This window comes from Thunnus albacares, chromosome 12, assembly GCF_914725855.1.
Source record: "Thunnus albacares chromosome 12, fThuAlb1.1, whole genome shotgun sequence".
Lineage (NCBI taxonomy): Eukaryota > Metazoa > Chordata > Actinopteri > Scombriformes > Scombridae > Thunnus > Thunnus albacares.
In genome coordinates, this window is record NC_058117.1 from 31,928,199 (window position 1) to 31,949,634 (window position 21,436).

Consider the following 21,436-nt stretch of genomic DNA (forward strand, 5'->3'; position numbering starts at 1 on the left):
GCTGCTCGCCAAATCCTCGTATCAGAAAGCAAAGCGAGGGGGGGGACGTGCATGAAAGTTTGTCCTCGGCTTCCTCGCGGCGCTGCATGCACGCAGGCAGGCAGGCTATCCTACATCCTGCATCCTGCAGCTGGAACTTGATCCTGCACTTTGCAAACGCTGATATAAACTGCTGCATGCTGCGTTCGCTGTGTCTCCGTTACAGTCGAGCTGAATGTTTTCCTGTTGCAGAGAGAAGCAGCAGCAGCAGCAGGCAGAACGCTCGTGTGTTTCCATCCCGTCTGAAACAGTCATGTGAAGTTCACACGGTGCTGAGCTGCTGTCTGATCATCACACACTGAGTCACTGCTGCTTCAGTGTTGATCATGTTGGAAACTGTTGACTGTGTAGATTGTGTGTTAATAATGATTCTATCTGCTGGTTTAATGATATTCTACAAATAACCAAATTGTGTCTGTAACACTGAGCATCAAAAACTGTGAGAAACTGAGAGTTAACATCATGTCTGGTCAGATTAATAATTAACTTTAATCTTTAATCAGGTCGCTCCAGACTTGAATCTGAATTTGCGCAGCGGGGATCATAGAGAAACGATTACAACATTAATTAATCCATCTTAGAGTGGATATTAATATTTGAATGATCACTTTTAATGCTCGTAGGGAGGTTAACTCCTGAATATATATATATAGCTGACCTGCTGGTTGGTCGCTCATCACTCCAACCTGAAGACTAAAGGTGACGGACCTTCTCTGTTCGGGCCCCTCAGGTGTTTAACGACCTGCCGGAGGAGATCAGGGAGGTTTTGTTTTAAAGGACTGATGTGTTTAAGGAGATCTGGATGGAATATAAGTATGTTTTAATTAGTGTATAATCACCTAAAAATAAGAATAGTTGCTTTTGTTACCTTTAGAATGAGCCTTTATATCCACAGAGGGAGCGGGTCCTCTTCCACGGAGGCCGCCATGTTTCTACAGTAGCCCAGAATGGACAAACCAAACACTGGCTCTAGAGAGGGCCTTGTGTGTTTTTTGTGAGTTTCGCGGCCACCATAGGTTCACCATCTAGATGCCACTAAATCCTAAACACTGGTCACTTTTATTTTAAACTTGCTTTTTATTGATTTTACTATTTGTTTTAATATTAATTTTATGTAAAACACTTTGAAAAGTGCTATATAAACAAAGGTATTACTATTATTATTATTATTATTCTTACCTCCTCCAATGGGAGTGTTTTGATCCCTTGGAGAAGCTCCAGAGATCTTGTGTGGCCACATGTAGAGCTGCTGCTGCTGTTTGTAGGTGAGGAGTTATTTTGAGCTTCCTGTCTGCCGTCAGGAGCGTCCCAGCAGCTGTTAACGGACTCGGAGGCAGCCGAGGTTCAAGAGCCGGTTCAAGAGCAGCTCGGGCCTCCAGAGACAAACTCAGACGAGGTGGATGTCGAGTTAGCTGGAGAGGAAGTGAGAGGGTCTAAATTTATCTTTTTAAAATCGATGGATGTGGATCTGAGCCAGAGAGACCTGAGAGTGACTGATGGCGGGCGACTGAGCTCTGAGGAGCTTCACGGACAGCAGTACTCCAGATGTTGCAGTCACATTTGTCCCGACTCTTTAATGATCATAGATGGATCAAATATTTAATGAGCATCTTTACTCCCGGGATCTTCAGCAGGGCAGGAGGTCGCTGCACTTCATCAGATCTGAGTGGAAATAACCTGAGAGACACAGGCGCGCTGCAACGATTTGATTTTATTTATTTCACCTTCATCTTCCTCAGGAACATAAAGAAGGAATATCTGATCACAGTGCGAATAGTTTGGCTCTGATTTAATGTATTTATAAGTTTTTCGTCGTGTAGAACAGAGGAAGAAGCTGCATCAGGGTGAAGGTTACACAGATTACACCTCAGCTGATTTATGGTCTGTCAGGTCTGTCATGGTCATTTGTTGATGATGATAAAAACATTTAAAAACAGGAACCTTTTCCTTTTAGTGAATCTAGTTTCCAAAACTGAAAAAAAATGTTTTTGTGACAGAAATTTAGATTTGTCACATTTGGCTAACTAAAGCCAGACTTGTTCAGTAACTCAGGATATCTGGAGTTACTGGTATGTCGAGCTGTGTTTCCACCGGAGGAACTGGAGGAACTGGAGGTCTCTGCTGGGGGGGGTTTACTTTCCAAAAGTACAGGAAGTTTGAGGGTGGGGTTTGCATCGTTGACCATCACTGATTGGTCAAACACACACACACACACACACACACACTGCTTCAACCTGTTAACCACTTCATTCATTAAAAAAAGAGAGAGAGAGAGCAAGCGAGCTAGAGAGTGAATGCAGAGAGGGAGCAGCGGTAGCGAGAACAAAGCCGGTGAATGAAGGAAGTAAAACATTATTTTCTGATTGTTTCATGTTATTTCGTTCTAAAGCAGAAATAAAGACATCAAACACTCAGCAGATGATTTACTGTGGACACAGACGCTGCATTTCTCCTTTTTATTCATTTGTTACATCCGACTCATCAGCAGTAAATACGAAGAACAACAGAACAAATCTGAGTCGTGTGTGAAAACTGTGCTTGAGGCGCCGCCGTCGCCTTTTAATTCTTCGTAGGTCTGATTTGCGGCTGGTTTTGGTTTTCTAGCTGGTTCCTCAGATGTGGTGGAAACACAACAGAGACTTTAAGTTCCAGGTTTAGTTCCTGAGATTAGTTCCTCTGGTTCCAAAGTGACTGGAACTAGAACTTTTGGTTGAAAAGGATCTGATGTGAGACCAACAGCAGTCTCAGGTCACATTGAGGTTGGTTCATCCCAGTGAGATGCTGCTGGGAGTTTGGTGATGTAGTGACACGATAGATCTTTTTCACAACAAACATTCTCACATGAATTACTAACTTTAATGATGACTGTGTTACATTTATTGAACCAGTTCCAGGCTCTGCTCACTGAACGATGCTTACTGGGACCAGAACCATCGTCAGTGTTTTGTATTATTTGCAGCGGTGCTGTTCCTGCTCTGAAAGGTCCACATGTCTGTTGGAAAAAGGGTCTGTGGTGAACCAGTCTGGCTTACTGGTTAGTTTGGTTGCTAACTGGTTGATAGGTTAAAGGTATCCTGTGCAGTTTTTGACCGTGAATAGTTGCTGTGGAGCAACGTTTTTATTGGTGATTCCTGTTTTTGCAAACGAGTGACATGTTACACGTTCCAGTCGATGGTTTCACACGTCACTGATCTGAGACTGACCCACAGATAATCTACCTGAAACCTGACGTGCATAAAGTAATTTTCAAAGAAGATGCTCTATCAATTAATTTGATCAATTAACAGGCAGCCACTGTGGGAAACAGCAGCTATATTATATAATAAAGCCCAAAGAATGACGGTGAACAAAAATAATTTGTTGATGTGCTTCAAACACACAATAACTGAAAATCCACCTGAACCACCAATAAAACCGTCTGGACGATACAAACAGGAGACAAGACTCTTTATTTTATTTAATATAAATTAATGATAAATGTAAAATCTGTGAATCAAATTCCAAGAATTCAAAATTTTGTTTAACAGACGACTGATTTTCCTAAAAATATGTTTGACTTCAGTTTCCTTGTTAAACGTTTTTATCATCTTTTGACTTGATCAGAGCTGACACCATAAACACTCTGTTGGTCTGTTCTGATCGGACGTATTGACACACAGACCCGACCCGGTCCGACCCCTGAAGACCTCCGTCACTGATCTACAGGTGGTGGTAACACGGTGGTTAACATGGATGTCAGACCTCAAACACAAACAAAGATGAAAACTCCATAAAGCATCTTAAACAGTATTGATAACGTCTGTCGATGAGTCTCTGCAGTTTATACTCCAGCAGAGGAACAATAGTTCAACACAGCTAATAAACCTCGATGGCTCTTAAAGATTTAAGCTTGAAGAGGTTTTGTCCACTTTGATTTCTTTATTTATTAGGACAACGAACATTAATCAACATTTCTGTGATTCTAAAACCAAAAGTGACAAGTTGAGGAATAAAAAACACTCAAACTAAACTCCTGAAGTATGAAAGCAGATCAGCATCAACACCTCGTCCACCATGTCTGTCTGTCCTCCATCAGTCCAGCTCAGTCTGACAGCTCAGAGGTTGATGATGATGATGATGAGGATGATGATGATGATGATGATGATGATGATGATGATGATGATGGTGAGGTTGAACAATCTGTCGCTGTGCGTCTCTTTTGTCTTTGCAGAAGTGTCTTCGGAGCGATCTCCGAGGAGGAGGAGTATTTCCGGCGTCGGGAGCGCAGAGAAGAGCGTCGCCGTCGACAATCCGAACTCATCACCTTTCAAAGTGCCGGTGAGTAACAGACGACACGACGCCTCCTTCACAAGGACAAAAACACGCCTGAAACACGTTAATATCTGTTCATCTGTTGTCTGTTAGTCTGTACAATGTCAGAAAACGTCAAGAGTTCAGAGGTCAAGTTGACGTCTTCAGTCAGATTCAGTTTATAAAGACAGAAAAGACGTCAGAGCGACTTTATCTCTGATGAAAATCAAAGATGATGAACGTAATTATTCTCAGAAAGGCAGAAGATTAATCAGCCAAACTTTAACACTTTAAAAACACTGAATGTTTCTCCTCTATTTGAGTTTGTTGGTTAGTTTGTAATGTGAGTGTGAATAAACGATCGAGTTCCATCACTGATGATCGATCGTTCTTCTGGATGATCAGTCTGATAAATATCAAGTCATTACATCAGTTTTCAGTTTTCTTAATTTCCACACAAAGGTTTTATTTATCCTCCACGTTTTCTCCATGTTAGCAGCGACGCTGTGTATCCGCTGATCTGTAGATTATTTTCTCGATTAATCGATTAATTGTTTATTTGGACAATGGTGACGATAATGTGGATCAGTGTTTCCTTAAGTGCAAGTTAACGTCCTCAAATGTTCACAACTCAAAGATCTTCAGTTTGCTGTCAGAGACTAAAGAAATCAGAAAATATTCACATTAAATTAAAAAATTACTCAAAACAATTAAAATATTATCAAAATAATTGCTGGTTAATTTTCTGTCGATTAATTAATTGTTGCAGCTCATCTCCATTCAGAACCAACAAACTTTATACCAGAAGTATTTAACTGAAATAATCCAAGTGTCAGATGGATTTTAGGATCTTAAAGGACCAGTTCCCAGTGTTCCCAGTGTTCCCAGTGTTCCCAGTGTTCCCAGTGTTCCCAGAGTATTAAACCAGCAGTCAGGTGTCCAGTTTATGTTGTAAAACAGAAGAGACGCTGCAGAAACAGTTTGAAAAGAGACCAAAACTGTTCCATCTGTAATCAAAACTGTTGCAGAATAATTGTTATATTTTCTGTCAACCGACTGAATGAATGAACTGTTTTACCTGTAAAGATCAAATCCAGATCAACGTATAAAGACCTGAACATCTAACTGACCCTCAGGATCCCTCACTGTAACTCTGATCTTAAAGGACCAGTTCCCAGTGTTCCCAGTGTATAAAACCAGCAGTCAGGTGTCTGTAATCATTCCTCCTGTTCATACTGGATATTAAAAAATCCTTCAAATGTGTTTTCAATGTATTTAAAAGTCTGTGTGAAGCTTCTATTCAGCTTCAGCAGTCTGAGTTAGTCATATCAGTGGATATCTGACACATTTACAGTCTTTGTGTTTCCCTGTTGAGCTGCAGGTGGAAGTATAGTAACAAAAAGAGGAACTTTGGCACTAAAAAGACTGTAACGTTGAAAGATATCTACTTGATTTGAAGCTTCAGATGAACATTTAAATGGTGAGGATGTTATGAAGGGATCTTGTAACGGTCAGTATGATTACAACGTGTCCTTGAAGCTTGCAGATGGAAAAAAGGATGTCAGTCGTCTTTAATAAACAGCCGGATGATGTTTGTAGTTTTAAATCTTCTCTCAGAGACAGAAACGCTGTCTGCATTTACACAGAGAATAACCCAATTAAAGCGACACTCCGTCTGTATAAATTGTCATGTAAATGTCTTCATCTGATTATCAGTCAGACTCATAATGCAGGAAAACCTGATTAACACATGATGTGATTTACGTGTCGGTCACTGACGCGTGCAGTAATCAGAGTACTGCGTGTTTCATGTCTTCTATATAAAAGCATCAGTAAGTCAGTCCTGTCTGAACTATATTTAGCCGACAGACTCCAAACGTCTCATCATCCTCCTCCTCGGCTGCCCAACGTGACCGCGTGTGTTTCTGTGTGACGGATGTTTAACGGCTCTCAGAGGTCATCAGAGGTCGTCAGAGGTCGTCAGAGGTCGTCAGAGGTCATCAGCACGTCTGACTGCAGCAGAGTGAAGGAGCTTTAGGTTTTTGAGATATTGAATCATAAACTCAACATGGCGGAGGAAACGCAGGAAACTATTTATCTAAACTAAATAAGATGATTTAAATACTTTTATCAAGTTTTTAATAATATTTTTCTTGTACATTATTTTCTGTGACTGTAAATACATCTGTCCACTGCCTGGATCTCTCTATTGTTATCTAATGTTCTCTTAGTAATAAAATAATATATATATAAACATATATATATAAATCAGTTTGTCCTCCGTGGATGGATGGTGTCCACTACACTGGACACATTTCATAATTCAATATGTTAAAAAAAAAGTTACTGATGATGATTTTTCACTTGTTTAAGAGTAAAAATAAATAAACAATAAATAATAATTAATGCATGAAAGGGTTCAGTAAACACTCACCTGTATAGAGCAGCAATAACATCATCAATAATAGTTATTGTTTTCTTTTTGAATATGAATATTAGAGCTGCAACAATTATTCCACTAATTGATTAATTAATTGGCAACACTTGTTTAAGTCATATGTTATCTTCAGCTTTCAGACATTTTAAAAAGTGACACACAAATAAGACAATGAGTAGATTAATCAATAATGAAAATGATCGATCAGCTGGAGACAGAAACTTATCAGTATTAATGATTTTATTCTGCTGTAACGCAACTAAACCTTTTATTTATGGAGCAGACGAAGCTGCAGCTGCTTCCAGCTGACGTTCACGTTGGTTTTGTGCTGAAGCAGCCGGACTGTATGATCCTAAAAATAATAATATCACACCAGCGGCGGGAAGAACATTTACACAAGTACTGAAGATGAGCAGAGAGTCTGTGTTTGTTGAGGCAGCACAATTATTTGTATTCAAGGCTTAATTGCGCTTTTAATTTTAGAAAATTACAATAAGTGTTTATGAATAAACGACCTTATGAAGGAAGTCCCCACACCGGGTCTCTAACTGGAGTCTCTCAGATCATCATTACAGACAAACCTCTGCTTATTAATACACTCAGACAGCACAGCGTGTAACATGAAGAAGAACTTCAAAGGTGATTCTTTCATTTATTGCCTATTTTTTTACAACCTAACTTTGTGGAAAAGGAGAAGAGTCCCTTTGGATTTGTATAAAACAAATATTCATATAAAACCCAGTATTTGTATTTGTATTCGGGAACACCTCTAACAAGTACTGCAGATACTCCAGTACAGGTTTGAGGTACTGCTGATGTTGGTAACGTTGTCGCTCCGCCTGCACGCGTCACTCATGATGTTTATCAGGAAGTCGTGTGTCTATAGGCTTACCAATAAAAAGGGGGCGTGTCCGCGGCGCAGAGAAGTGTGTATATTCACACTAAATGAAATGAAACATATTTTTAATAAACGCTGGCAGGATTATGAGGCACACAGAGTAATAATGAAGATTTTTATTTGATAATATGTAAGGACTCTGCTGATGTTAGTTGGCGTCTCCACACGTTCAGCCTGCCAGAGTTTAAAGTGCATCATCAATAATCTTTTAACGGCTCCGAGTTTCTTACTGTTACTTGTTGCAGCGTTTGTGTGTCGAGGCTTCAGCTGGAGTATTTTTAGTTTCTGTCAGACTTCAGAGCCGTTCTTCATACAGTAAATACAGGCAGAGAGCATGCTGGGAGTCGCTCGTCTGCTCGCTGCTCTCCACACCAGACTGTCATCATCCTGCTCATTAATCCAGAGAAGCAATAATCCTGATCAATAGCTTCGACCGCCTCGGTTTATCAGCGTTTAAAGATACTCTGGACGTGTTTGAGGAGTCCGTCTCTCTTCTTCTGATGCTTTAACGGGGAGCCGATGAGTCTGGGGGGAGTTTGTGGGGGAGGACAGGAGGGAGATGTGTTTGAGGATATTAATATCTCAGGAAATGAGGCCGCTCTCTTCCCCCGGCCGGCTCTGCTGCTGCGGCGGCGGTGGCGGCGGGGCGTTTACTGTCACACAGGATCTGATAGGTGGAGGACAAGCTGTGAAGGGGGTTTGATCAGAGTGATCAGTATCAGAGGAGTCACGTGACCAACCGACACTCTGCCGGTTAATGACGAGCTGAACGTGTCGGGTGATGAGACGAGATGTTACACTTGGTTTTAAAATGTGTCTCAGTGATCTGTAGACAGTTCATACCTATCAGGCGTCTCCAGGGTGTCAGCTGACCACTTACATCACTTCCTCTAGAACATCAAAGGCGTGAGCAAGCTAAGAAAACAGAAATGTTCCAATCACTGATCTACATGTAACAACCAGCACGTCCTGCGTCGATGACGTGTTTTCCTGTTACGTCCTTGTCAGAGACGCATCAGACATGTGGTCAGACGCGTCCCGGACCACCTCAACAAGTAAGAGGTCCGACAACGACGACAACGCGTACGAACACAAACAAGATGATAAAAACCAGTTAACAAACAAAAACAACAACAAACAATATAAAACGTAGTCGTGTTTCCATCTGATGTCAAGCAAACTATTGAAATGCATCTTAGGTTCATTTCCATCAACTGGTTTGAAGCCAATAAACCAGTTAAAGTTACACATGGCTGTAATAAACAGAGTAGAAGAAGAACAGGTTGCAAACTGGAAACCAGACCAGTGGCCTCAGGATGTGTTTCAGTTGAATAAATTGTAATTGTTCTTTCACATCAGCGAGTGTCGGCCATGTTTGATTCTGTCTGGAGACGAGTCAGCTGATCAGTCATGTGTTCAGCAGGTGTTTCCATAAAAACACGTTGATGGAAACGTGTTCTGACTGCAGGTCTTTAACGGTCTGACGGATGTTTCCTCTGTGTGTCTGATGATCTTCTCGTTTTTCTCTCTCAGGGGTTTTTCAGCAAACGTCTCAAAGGCTCCATCAAGAGGACGAAGAGTCAAACCAAACTGGACAGAAACACCAGCTTCAGACTGCCGTCGCTGCGGCCCGCCGACGCCGACAGGTAACGTCTCACCGACGCTCACGACGACCTTCTGCTGTCTGTCCCGTCAACGTCTGGTCCGTTTGTTTACTAGACAATAACAGAAATAAACAATAAGACAAGTAAACGGTTCCTCATGTGACCAGTGTGGAGCGTCAGTCACATGACCACAGGCGGTGTTATTAGGAGGTGATGTCGTCTGTTTCTGACTTATTGCGACGGATCGTTATCGGCTAAAATAAAGTGACATCAGCGTGTCGGGCGGCGGCTCGTTAGCCGTCACTGATGAACTCTGTGAGTGATTTGATGACTAAATGAAACTTGTCTGTTTGTTCGTCTTTATTCAATCAGAGATGTTTTTGTGAGGGAGGAAGCTCCAATCAGCTGATCAATCAGTTCATCTGATTAGAAATAAGTGTAGTAGCTACAGCTGCTGTTTCAATGTGTCTGATACATATTTAATCAACATTTATGGAAATATAAACCAGATTATAAACCTCAGATTAAAACTTGACGAAGGAAACGTGTAGTTTTGTGACCAGCAGCTGTTTTATTGGCAGCGATATCAAACATCTTCCATCAATAATCATCCTGATGGATCAGATATGTGTGTTTACTGCGGACTGAAGGAAGTGAAGCACATGATGCAGTGATAGAAGCTGTTGTTGTTTGGTTGTCGTGGTGACGCTGAGCAGCAGCAGCAGCGATGGCGGTGGCGGCGGCGGCGGCGTGATATTTAGCTTAATTTCCTGTCCTGGTTCTGTTTCCTGCTGTAATGAAGCTCATCGTCCGTCCGTCTGTCTCACATCAGTCGACGTCTCTACTCACACTGAAGGCCGGAGCTTTCTCTCACAGCTCCTCGTTCTCATCACCTCCTCTTCCTCCTCTTCCTCCTTTCCATTAGCCCACCCAGTCTTCCCAGCACTGACTGGGAGGTGGTTTTACTGGCAGGCCGTCTCTCCTCTCTGCAGGATTAAGTCCCTAAAAAGTGACAAAACCAAAAGTCCCAGAAAACAAACACACACATTTAAAGCTTTGAGTGCAGCGCTGCATTAGTGATCAATGGGATTGATATATATTATTATTATTATATTGATATATATATAATATATATATTATATTCATTAGTTAATGTTGCAGTAGAATAAGAGTCATTAATGGAACATGTGACTCTTCATCAAACATCTCTGTGACCTTTAGAGCTGCAACAAGTCATTTTTTAGCAACAGTGTCATATTTCATCGTTTTATAGACCAACAGATGAATTGATGATGAGAATAACGAGGAGTCGCAGCTGCACTGATGTTTATTGAAGCCTGTCGTTCAGACGTCTTCTTCGTTTGAGCCTCGTCAATATTTTAAACAATATTTTAAAGCTGATCAGCTGATCTGAAAGCTGCAGCTGATTCAGCAGGTTGTAATAAAGTGTTGATGAGGAAACAGCTTCTCTCAGCATCTCATCTCTCTGTGTTTAAACCAGTGACTGATTTAAACTGGACATGATGCTTCTAGTGGGTTTCTGTTATTTATTTCCTGTTCTGATGTCGGATGTTAAACACGGTCTGGAAACGCTGCCTGCGAGTCAGAACTCAGGGCTTCATGAAGGCTCTATAACCCTCAACGATTGGTCCGTTTATTTTATGTCACTGGTTCCAGTTTCTCGGATGTGGATATTTGCTGGTTTTCTTTGTGAAAGTCAACTGAATATTTTTTGGGGTTTTGACTGTTTGTCTGAATGTGTGATGGACATTTTTAACCATTTCTGATATTTAATGAATTCATTATGACAATAATCATCAGTTGATGATATTATACTGAGATGAAACAAAAAGCCAAAGAATCTGTTAGTTTATTGACAGGAAATGAATGATTTTGATAATCAATGATTATTTTTTAAAGCAAGACAGAGGCTGAGCTGAGCGGCTGCACCAGTAGAAGATCAATAAGGAGGTTTTAACTGTAAATCATGTAAATATATTCCAGCAGAGCCTCAGAATATAAATATAAAGCTGTAAATGTGCAGAATATGTGTCTTTAATGTAGCTCCAGTCGTCCGGACGGAGACGCAGTAACGCTGCATCTCTCTGAGGATCCGGTTATTATCTGAATTGAATTAAAACTTTATTGAAATGATCAGTGGACCAAAGCTGACGGGTTCATGCTGAGAGGAGATTAAAAGTAATAAAAACGTTAAAGCTGCGTTTGCTTCAGAGATGCTCGATGCAGCGTCTGTGTGTGTGAGCGTGTTCAGCTTTACTGTCAACAGAATATCAGCCAGCTGGACCAGAGGATAATGCTTCTTACACACACACACACACACACACACACACACACTAACACACACACACACACACACACACACACACACACTCTGTCTCAGTCAGTCTGAGCTTCACCTCCTGATGGACGGTTCGTCTTCTCTCCTCCGGAGAGCTCGAATAGCTAAACTCTCCAAAACTTTGAGGTTCAGGTAGGACCGTGTGTGTGTGTGTGTGTGTGTGTGTGTGTGTGTGTGTGTGTGTGGTTGCTCTGCTGTGGTGGAAACGCTGCAGTTTGATTGGATCCCGTCGTAGGACAGTTTCTCTGGGTTTTAACACATTTCGGGTTCGTCCGTTAGCCCGGGTCGGTCTGATTGAGCCACGCCGACCCGTGATGAGACGCCAGCAGAGAGGAAGCTGTGTTTTTAGCAGCTTCTCTGCTGTCATGAAAACCCGACACTTCCTGTTTCTGCTGCTTCAAATTAAAACCTTTTAAATGACAAACTAACAGGCGACTTTTAGTGAAGAATTTATAGGAAATTAAAGGTGTTTATTCACTATTCCTCAATAAAAACAAGTCGACTAAACAACAACAACATGGAGATATTTGGAGCCGTTGGTCCAGCGGATCAGTTATCAGTAATTCTAGGAGGAAGAGTACGAGCAGAGATATTGGATGAAGAGCTGCAGACAAACAGGATGTCTAATGGAAACACGCCAGCTGTTTCAGAAGCTTTTCCACCCTGACAGGAAACTGTGGAGTCATCACAGTGAGGAAGGAGGAGACAACGCCAAGACGTTTCAGAGCAACAGTAACAGCCTCCGCAGCAGCAGATGTCTGAACGCGGCTGACAGGGATTTACATTCAGTCAGCAGAGCAGCGGACGGGAACAACACTGATAGTTAGTGATGGACGGAGTTCTTCCACAGAAAAACTATCAATATATGCTGCAGAATAAATATGAATTATTCAGTTTATAAAATGTCAAAAAGTCTAAAAGCTTCAGTTTATGTTGTAAAACAGAAGAAACGCTGCAGAAAAAGAGACCGAAACTGTTCATCTGTCATCAGAACTGCTGCAGATTAATTATCATGTTTTATGAATTAATGAACAAGTACAGTAACGTTAAGGGCAGAGCCGTCCACATACTTTTGGCTACTTGAGGACCTGAACATCTGACTGACCGTCAGGATCCCTCACTATAACTCTGATCTTAAAGGACTGGTTCCCAGTGTTCCCAGTGGTCCCAGTGTGTTAAACCATTATAAGAAGAGAAAATCTCTCTTCAGTGATGAAACAGATGAACTTCTGTCCACTCGAATTAAAACAACTTTTCTTACTTTCATCTCATTATATCAAGAAACTTCAGCAGTATTTGATGAACAAGAGAAATGTTTGTTGTTATGACAACATGTACGTCCTTCTTATATCAGTATCTCATTATAATAATAAGAAGTATTTATGATGATATTTCAGTGTTTGTACAACTTATAAAAACAAGAAACTTTTCTTATTACAACTTTTGCTACATGCTAGCAGCTCTATCATCAGCATGCTAACATGTACACAATGGCAATGCTAATATGCTAATGCTAAACAGGTATGTTTACTGTCTTAGTTTAGTGTGTTAACATTTGCTAATAAGTTCACAATGTATGTTAAACCAGCAGTCAGGTGTCTGTAATCATTCCTGCTGTTCATACTGGATATTAAAAGATCCTTCAAATGTGTTTTCAATGCATTTAAAAGTCTGTGTGAAGCTTCTATTCAGCTTCATCAGTCTGAGTTAGTCATATCAAGTGGATATCTGACACATTTACAGTCTTTGTGTTTCCCTGTTGAGCTGCAGGTGGAAGTATAGTAACAAAAAGAGGAACTTTGACACTAAAAAGACTGTAACGTTGAAAGATATCTACTGGATTTGACTCATTTGGACGCTGAAGCTTCATATTAGCTTCAGATAAACTTTTAAATACATTTTTTGCACAGAAGGAGGACTGTGGATTTTGTCCTCCATCACTTCCATTGTAAGGTCATTATGAAGGATCTTCTAATGGTCAGTATGAACAGGAGGAATGATTACAGCAAGAAACACAGCTTTAATGTTCATCTGGACTCCTGACTGTTGGTTTAAGACTGTGTGTGTGTGTGTGTGTGTGTGTGTGTGTGTGTGTGTGTGTGTGTGTGGTCAGAGTAAGTGCTTCCTCCTCCTCCTCTTCCTCTGACAGCAGAGTGGATCAGGTTTCTGTCTTAATGCAGCTCTTCCTGCCTCACTGTGTGTGTGTTTATTAAAGATTCATGTATTAAGACATATAAAAATACTCAACGTAGAACAATAATGTGATTTTTACATAAAAAAAAAACCTATAATAACCACTTTAAAATCCTTAAATATTGTTGTATTATGATGAAGTTTTCCTGCTGGACACCAGACGTCTCAGTGTTTGTTCTCTGCAGGCTTCAAGTTTCATATCACACTGTGTCAGCTTCATATTGAACCACGATTGGCTCCAAACTAGTTGTGATGTCACAAATCCTGCTCATAGGTGTTAAAATCAGATTTTTAATGAGCTCAGAGAAACTTTCCTCCTTCAGCAGATGAATGAAAACAAAGACATGTTTCTGAGAAAATGATTCTTTATTATACTTTATTATACTTCAGCTGAACATGAGAACCATCAGGACTCAAACTTCTATAGAAAAGAAAATACTTGAGTTCCATTTATAACCTTTATTAAATAAACTTTCAGCTCAGCATTAGCAGCACATAAAGTCAGTCAATAATGCCATTAAAATAAATCTATTAATCAGCTTGTTTTCTTCTGACTGAATCGAACTAAAGACAGAGTTTGATGTATTTCAGCTGTACGAGTCTCTAAACATCCACCGCCGAGTCGCCGCTTTAGTGCAAGAAAACCAGAAAGACTCCGAGGTTTCGGTTCCTAGTTGATTCTTCTCCTCGCGACAGGAAACGCCACGATTTATCCAAATCACGAGCTCGTTACATGCAGAGAAGTTGCTTTAACACCGTTTAGGTTGAGATAACTGTGAGTGAAACATGTCGTCACCAGTCTGAGTGAAGAACAGAAGAACTTTATGACCCAGATTGTTTTAAATATAAATGTCTGATGTCGCCGGTTGATGTTCTCACAGCATCAGTGTTGATCTACTGCTCACTAATCCGGCTTTACGTAACTCATCCGACAGAGCAGGAGGATTAAACACACACACACACACACACACACACACACACACACACACACACACACACATCTCTTGATCTCTCATCATGTTTCCAACATGCAGACGATGATGATGATGATAATAAAGAGAAGAAGACTCGCTGTGTTTGATCTCCTCTCATTAACCCGACAGCTCTGCCTCTCCTGAGAGCGGTCTGTAGTTTAAACACCTGCCTTGCTCGTCTCTGCGTCACACCCCGCTGCCTAGCGCCCGCTCTCCCGGAGAGAGGTTGTTACTATGGAAACGCTCCCACAGGCCGGATGCGATCGTCCCGTCCCGAGACCTTGTTTACAGTCTGCCGGACTACGGGGAAGCTTCATAGAGGAGGCGACGCTCTGCTCAGCGGCGTTTTGGCGGTGGACGGAGCTCCCGCTGTCTGCTGGAGGGTCGTGGTGGGAGCGGAGGGGGGTCGAGGAGGAGGAGGAGGAGGAGGAGGAGGAGGAGGAGGAGGAGGATGCTCTGGGGAACTCCCCTCGCCTGGCTCTGTGGTTGTTTGTCGTAGGTATTGCTGCTCTTCTTCTTCACTGTTCGGCGGTGAATCTCTCGGCGGCGTCGTGGAATCTGAACACCGGTGTTGTTGCGTCCGGCGGCGGTGCCACCTGGCCGCTTTGTTTCCTGTTCACGTAGCTGAAGAACTGAACCTGCGTTTCTTTCATTTAGACTTTTTTTTTTTTTATGTTGTCCTTTTGTCTTCCAGGTCGCGCGGGCTTCCCAAGCTGAAGGAGTCGACCTCCCATGAGTCTTTGCTGAGCCCCGGCAGCGCGGTGGAGGCTCTGGACCTGAGCATGGAGGAGGACGTCTTCATCAAGCCTCTGCACAGCAGCATCCTCGGACAGGAGTTCTGCTTCGAGGTGACAAAATAGATACAGATCCAGCTGTGTTTGTCCATCTGTCTCCTCGTCGCCTTCTTCTTCTCGTGAAGCGTGTTAGATGTCAGGTGTCATGGCGTCCTCTCTCTCTCTCTCTCTCACCTGTCAGGTGACGTACGCAGGCGGCAGCAAGTGTTTCAGCTGCGCTTCGGCCTCGGAGAGAGACAAGTGGATGGAGAACCTGAGGAGGACGATTCAGCCCAACAAGGTGAGACAAACGGCACAGAGACGGTTTGAAGGTTGGTTTGTTTTGTTCATCTTGACACCGGCGTCTTGAGCTCCGCAGGCGGGAGGTTCATTCACACGCCTCTCAGAGCAGGAAGTCCACTCTGCCTCCAGTTTGTCAACAAGAGAAAACTGAATACTTGAAGCAAATATTTCAGCTAAACATGTAAATCAGATGATGAGTTTGGTGTCATTACAGCAGGTCTGAGATTAGGTTGTGTCTGTAGTTTACAGCTGATTATACGATATAAGAGCCACTTTCATGTAACAGTTAATCCACAGTGAATGTACAGCTCAGGTATATTCCGAAGAGGATTATAGATGTAAATACTTGCTGCTGTTCTGCTCTTGAACATATCTGTTTGTTGTGTGTAACAGTATATCGGGCTGTGAGATAGTTTTAATAATAACGCCCTAAAACACTGTAAATAAGTTTCTGACTGTGTGCAGCGTGTTAACGTGTTTAATGGAGGTAGCAGGTAATAACTGTGTGTCACAGTTTGGAAACAGAGCATCGAAGCCTCCTGTTGGTATATTTAGTTTTGAAAGAAAAGTAGATTTAATTCAGTAAAACACAAATCAGAACTCAGATACTTTACAGATGAAACTGTGGAGCTGCTTGAACAGCTGCTAGATTCTGTCTGAGAAGCTTCTTCACTTCATCAAAGCTCTGCAGCGCAGATAGTAAATCACATTCAGATACAGACACTCATCAGTGCAGACGTTATAAAGATGCAGGATTAGTTTTATTAGCGGCTTCTCATGTTTTATTCTTCAATATAAACACAGCTCCAACAAACTATTAGTGTTATTCTACTTATTTCTGATGTCTGTACTATTAATAGAAAATTAAAGAAAGAAAAACCTTTAGTCTGCAGGTTTGTGGAGCTTTATCAGCAGTACAACATCTGTGTCTGTAGACCTCTGATCCACATCAGGAGAAACTCCTGAAAAACCTTTAATGGGACTGAAAGCTGAGCAGCAGAACAGACAAAGACATCATACAAACAGGACAACAAGGTTATAGATGGATTGATAACAGTTATGAAGACTCTAATGTTTATAGGAATTTTCATTATTATAATAAAAGCTTTAAACAGTTTCATCATAATGTGCAGCTTTAACCTTTACTGGATGCATTTACATGTGAAAGGAAAAGTAAAGGAGGTGGTGTATTAATGTGTGTAAACCAGAGCAGGTTGGCTTTAAATGTTCCTCGTACCAACTCTAAACTGGGACAGACTGGTTTCCACTAACACCTCACTACTGGAATCAACGACAACACAGCTTAAAGTTAGAGACACTTGTTCCTCTGAGGGACGGGCCGACAGCATCGGGATCAGGATCTGATGTTAATAATGTTACACACAGTCCAGGTTCAGACTGTTTGGAGTGAAGCAGCGTCCTGATAAATCCTGATCTCATCATGTCGAGGAAACTCTCCAGCAACGTTTAGCTTCTGAAATATGTTTTTTAGACAGACCAAGTGAAAAACAAGTTAGTTTCTGGTTTTGGTTTAATTTCTATTCTAACTGTTGGTTTGAAGAGTGAAACCAGTTAGAGGAAACGAGAAAAACAGGAAAAAACGGGAGGTGGATTACGTTTTTAATTCACATGAAAAATAAATAATTTGTTTCTCTTGTTATCAAACCAGTTGAACAGTTTTGGACGGAGGATCTTGTGTCTAGTCTGTCAGAAAATAGAGGACGTCAGCTGAGTAGACGTCCTTCAATGTGGTCCAGATCACCTCCCAATGTGGTCTGAGTGATCGGATCTCAATCCGTCCACAATGTGTCCTGGGTGCGTTCACACCTGTATTTAGAGCTGCTGTCCACTAGTGATCAGATCACCTGAGACGGATGTTAATACCAGCTGTAAACTGGACCTTAATGTTTGTGGTTGTTTTGAGAGTGTTTCTGTTCTCAGGTCTGTCTGAGATCAAGTTTCTATTCTTCCTCCCTCAGTGTCCAGCAGTAAAGCATCAGATCTGCTGTATAACTACAGCTACACCTACCTGAACCTTTACTGCACATATTCTCTTTATTTTTACAATCCACAAGTCACATGACAAGTATTGTAATGTTTATAATTTACTGACTTCTGCTCCTAGTTTTTTCTTTTTGCTTGTTTCCTGCACTGATGTAACATTCAAAGTCTAATCTAATCTAATCTTAGTTCATGAAGTGGTTATTAAATAATTAACAACTGTCTCTGCCTCACTGGCTGAAACTGGTTACATGTAATAATAATAATATTTAAAATGATGGTGTTTGTGTTTCCAGGACAACTGTCGGCGGGCGGAGAACCTGCTGCGTCTGTGGATCATCGAAGCCAAAGATCTGCCGCCTAAGAAGAAATATTTCTGCGAGCTGTGTCTGGACGACGTCCTGTACGCTCGGACCACCAGCAAGACTCGCCACGACAGCCTGTTCTGGGGCGAGTACTTCGACTTCTCCAGCCTGCCCGCCATGCACAGCATCACCGTGCACATCTACCGCGACGTGGACAAGAAGAAGAAGAAGGACAAGAACAACTACGTGGGTCTGGTCAACATCCCCGTGGCGGGGGTGACGGGCCGGCAGTTTGTGGAGAAGTGGTACCCGGTCAGCACGCCCACCACCAGCAAGGCCAAGGGAGGCGGCCCGTCGATCCGCATCAAGTCCCGCTTCCAGACCATCTCCATCCTGCCCATGGAGCAGTACAAGGAGTTCGCCGAGTTCGTCACCAACAACTACACCATGCTGTGCTCGGTGCTGGAGCCCGTCATCAGCGTCAAGAACAAGGAGGAGATGGCGTGCGCCCTCGTCCACATCCTGCAGAGCACCGGGAGGGCAAAGGTCAGAGGTCGATTCAGGGAGTTTGGGAAATGTTAATGTTATTGGCAGAGAACTCGAAACTATTACTGGTGAATGGCTGCTTGTACAGAGTGCTGTTTCTGCAGGCAGGAGGAGTCGAACCGTCGATCTTCTGATTAGCGAACGACCCGCTTTACCTCCTGAGCCACAGACGCCTCCCATTTATTATTAGTACAATAATAATACTGATCACTCACTTCAATGTGAAGATGGAGACACAATGCACAAGCACAATGTGCTTAAATTTACTTCTGTTCAAGATTAAATTCTAAATTAATATAATGCTGGATAGTTTAATGAATAATAATAATGCAGCAAAGGGCAGGTTTATATAAAGGAGCAGTTTGACAGTCTGTACGAGATAAGTTAGCTTAGCTTAGCTTAGCTTAGCATAAAGAGCTCATCAGTTTAAATCTGCTTCATATTAAGTGTACAGGTATGAGAGAGGTATCGATCTTCTCGTCTCACTGCAGCATGAAAGCAAATAAGCATATTTCAAAAAATGTCGAACTGTTCATTTAAAAGCCGCTTTGAATAATTTATATATAAAAGATTGTTGTTAAGCAGGATTATACACAATACACACTGACAACGGAGCTACAACCTAAAAAATTACAATCCATGGCCAAAAGTATACGGACACCTGGAGCTTCATTCACAAAACATTAAGAGAAACTGGATGAGGAACTTTTAAAAGCATATTTTAATGGCAGGTGAGTTATTAATGATCCAATCAGCTCACAAACAAACTGATAAGACCAGAGATGAAGGTTTGTGACTCTGGTGAATATAACAACAGTCTGTCAGAAATATAAAAAACCAGAAACGCTCCTCAGACACAACTTTGTTCTTCAGTTCATGAAGTAAATAATTAACTGTAATAAATAAATAATAAAGCTGATTTCATGGCCACCGTTGCATCACTGAGTGAAACTGGAGCTTTAACTAGAACTACTTCATCAAAGATAAAGATTTGTTTGGTCAGTTTGGAAGAAATCTCACATTATGTCATGTCGTCCAGACACTTATCATCACTTTATCTTCTTCTTCTTCTTCCTGTTCAGGACTTCCTGACGGACCTGGTGATGTCAGAGGTCGACCGCTGTGCCGACCACGACGTCCTGATCTTCAGGGAGAACACGCTCGCCACCAAAGCCATCGAAGAGTATCTGAAGCTGGTGGGACAGAAATACCTGCACGACGCACTCGGTGGGACACACACACGCACACACACATACACATATACACACATACACACACACACACACACACACACACACATATACATCTGTATACACACACATCTACACACACACACACACACACACACACATATACATCTGTACACACACACACACACACACACACACATATACACATATACATCTACACACACACACACACATATATACATCTGTACACACACACACACACACATCTACACACACACACACCTGCACATACACCTGCACACACACACACACACACACACATACACCTGCACACACACACACATACATCTGTACACACACACACACACACACACACACACACACACATATACATCTGTACACACACACACACACACACACACACACATCTACACACACACACACCTGCACATACACCTGCACACACACACACACACATACATCTGTACACACATACACACGTGTGTGTATCTGCTGCATCGTCGTCCTCAAAGTGTTTCTGATCAGTTTTTACTTCCCAAAGATTTCAGAGGTTCAATAAGACGACAGACAGGAAGCTGAAAATAGTTCAGACGCTGCTGAATGTGTCACGTCTGTTTCAGACTCATGAGACCTGCTGTCATTACAAACCAAACTTCCCAAAATTATCACGTCAGCTGAGAGGGAGAAGTTAAAAGCTTTCATAACTTTAAAACTATTATTAGCAGGAAAGAAGCTTCAAAAACACAAATAATTTAGCCTTCAGTGACACATTTATAGGTTCCCATCTGAAAATAGATCACTTCTGATAGAACGACTTCCTGTGGTGCTTCATAAAGGTATTTTTATTTTTAGAAACATTATTTTTGCAGATATTCAGCGACTGGTATTTCCAGCTGTCAGTGATTCACGTGGTTTTGCTGAATCAACGGTTCACACAGTCATCAGCTTCAGTTACAGTCACACTGAGGTTCAGACCCTCACAAGGACTCGTTAAAACTTAACGATGTTTAAACTGTAAAACTCCGGTTTCTGTTCTGACGGTTCATGAGACTACAGGAAGTCAGCCAATGATTAATATTCTTACAAACCACAATATGAGCTGGGATTATTTTGTCAAACTATTTAGGATTAGCGACTTAATTGGTTTATTTTGGGACTTAAAACTATAAGTGGGTTAGGGTAAATAAACACAAATGAGAAGGTTGTCTGCTGTTGGTTTAATATATGTTTGTTTTAGAGAGAGAGTAACCAGTGATGCTGTCTGTCTCCAGGTGAGTTCATTAAAGCTCTGTACGAGTCGGATGAGAACTGTGAGGTTGATCCCAGTCGATGCTCCAGCGGCGATCTGGCCGAACACCAGAGTAACCTGAAGATGTGCTGCGAACTGGCTTTCTGCAAGATCATCAACTCCTACTGGTACGATTACACCAGTCTCAGCTCACAACATACCTGTAGTCCCAGTATACACTCACATTCACACCTGTAGTCCCAGTATACACTCAC

The 21,436-nt window shown here is 41.8% G+C and overlaps 1 protein-coding gene across 4 annotated transcripts in view; it reads left to right on the plus strand.

Annotated features, from left to right (window-relative positions):
• Positions 1–21,436, plus strand: part of rasal2 (RAS protein activator like 2) — a 93,859-nt gene that overhangs the window by 58,634 nt on the left and 13,789 nt on the right. For all 4 annotated transcript variants that reach the window (XM_044368413.1, XM_044368412.1, XM_044368411.1 and 1 more), the window contains 7 exons: positions 4,250–4,356; positions 9,198–9,310; positions 15,489–15,642; positions 15,770–15,868; positions 18,168–18,722; positions 19,805–19,949; positions 21,205–21,349. In XM_044368413.1, the coding sequence (XP_044224348.1) occupies positions 4,250–4,356; positions 9,198–9,310; positions 15,489–15,642; positions 15,770–15,868; positions 18,168–18,722; positions 19,805–19,949; positions 21,205–21,349 (1,318 nt within the window). The remainder of the gene's footprint in view (positions 1–4,249; positions 4,357–9,197; positions 9,311–15,488; positions 15,643–15,769; positions 15,869–18,167; positions 18,723–19,804; positions 19,950–21,204; positions 21,350–21,436) is intronic.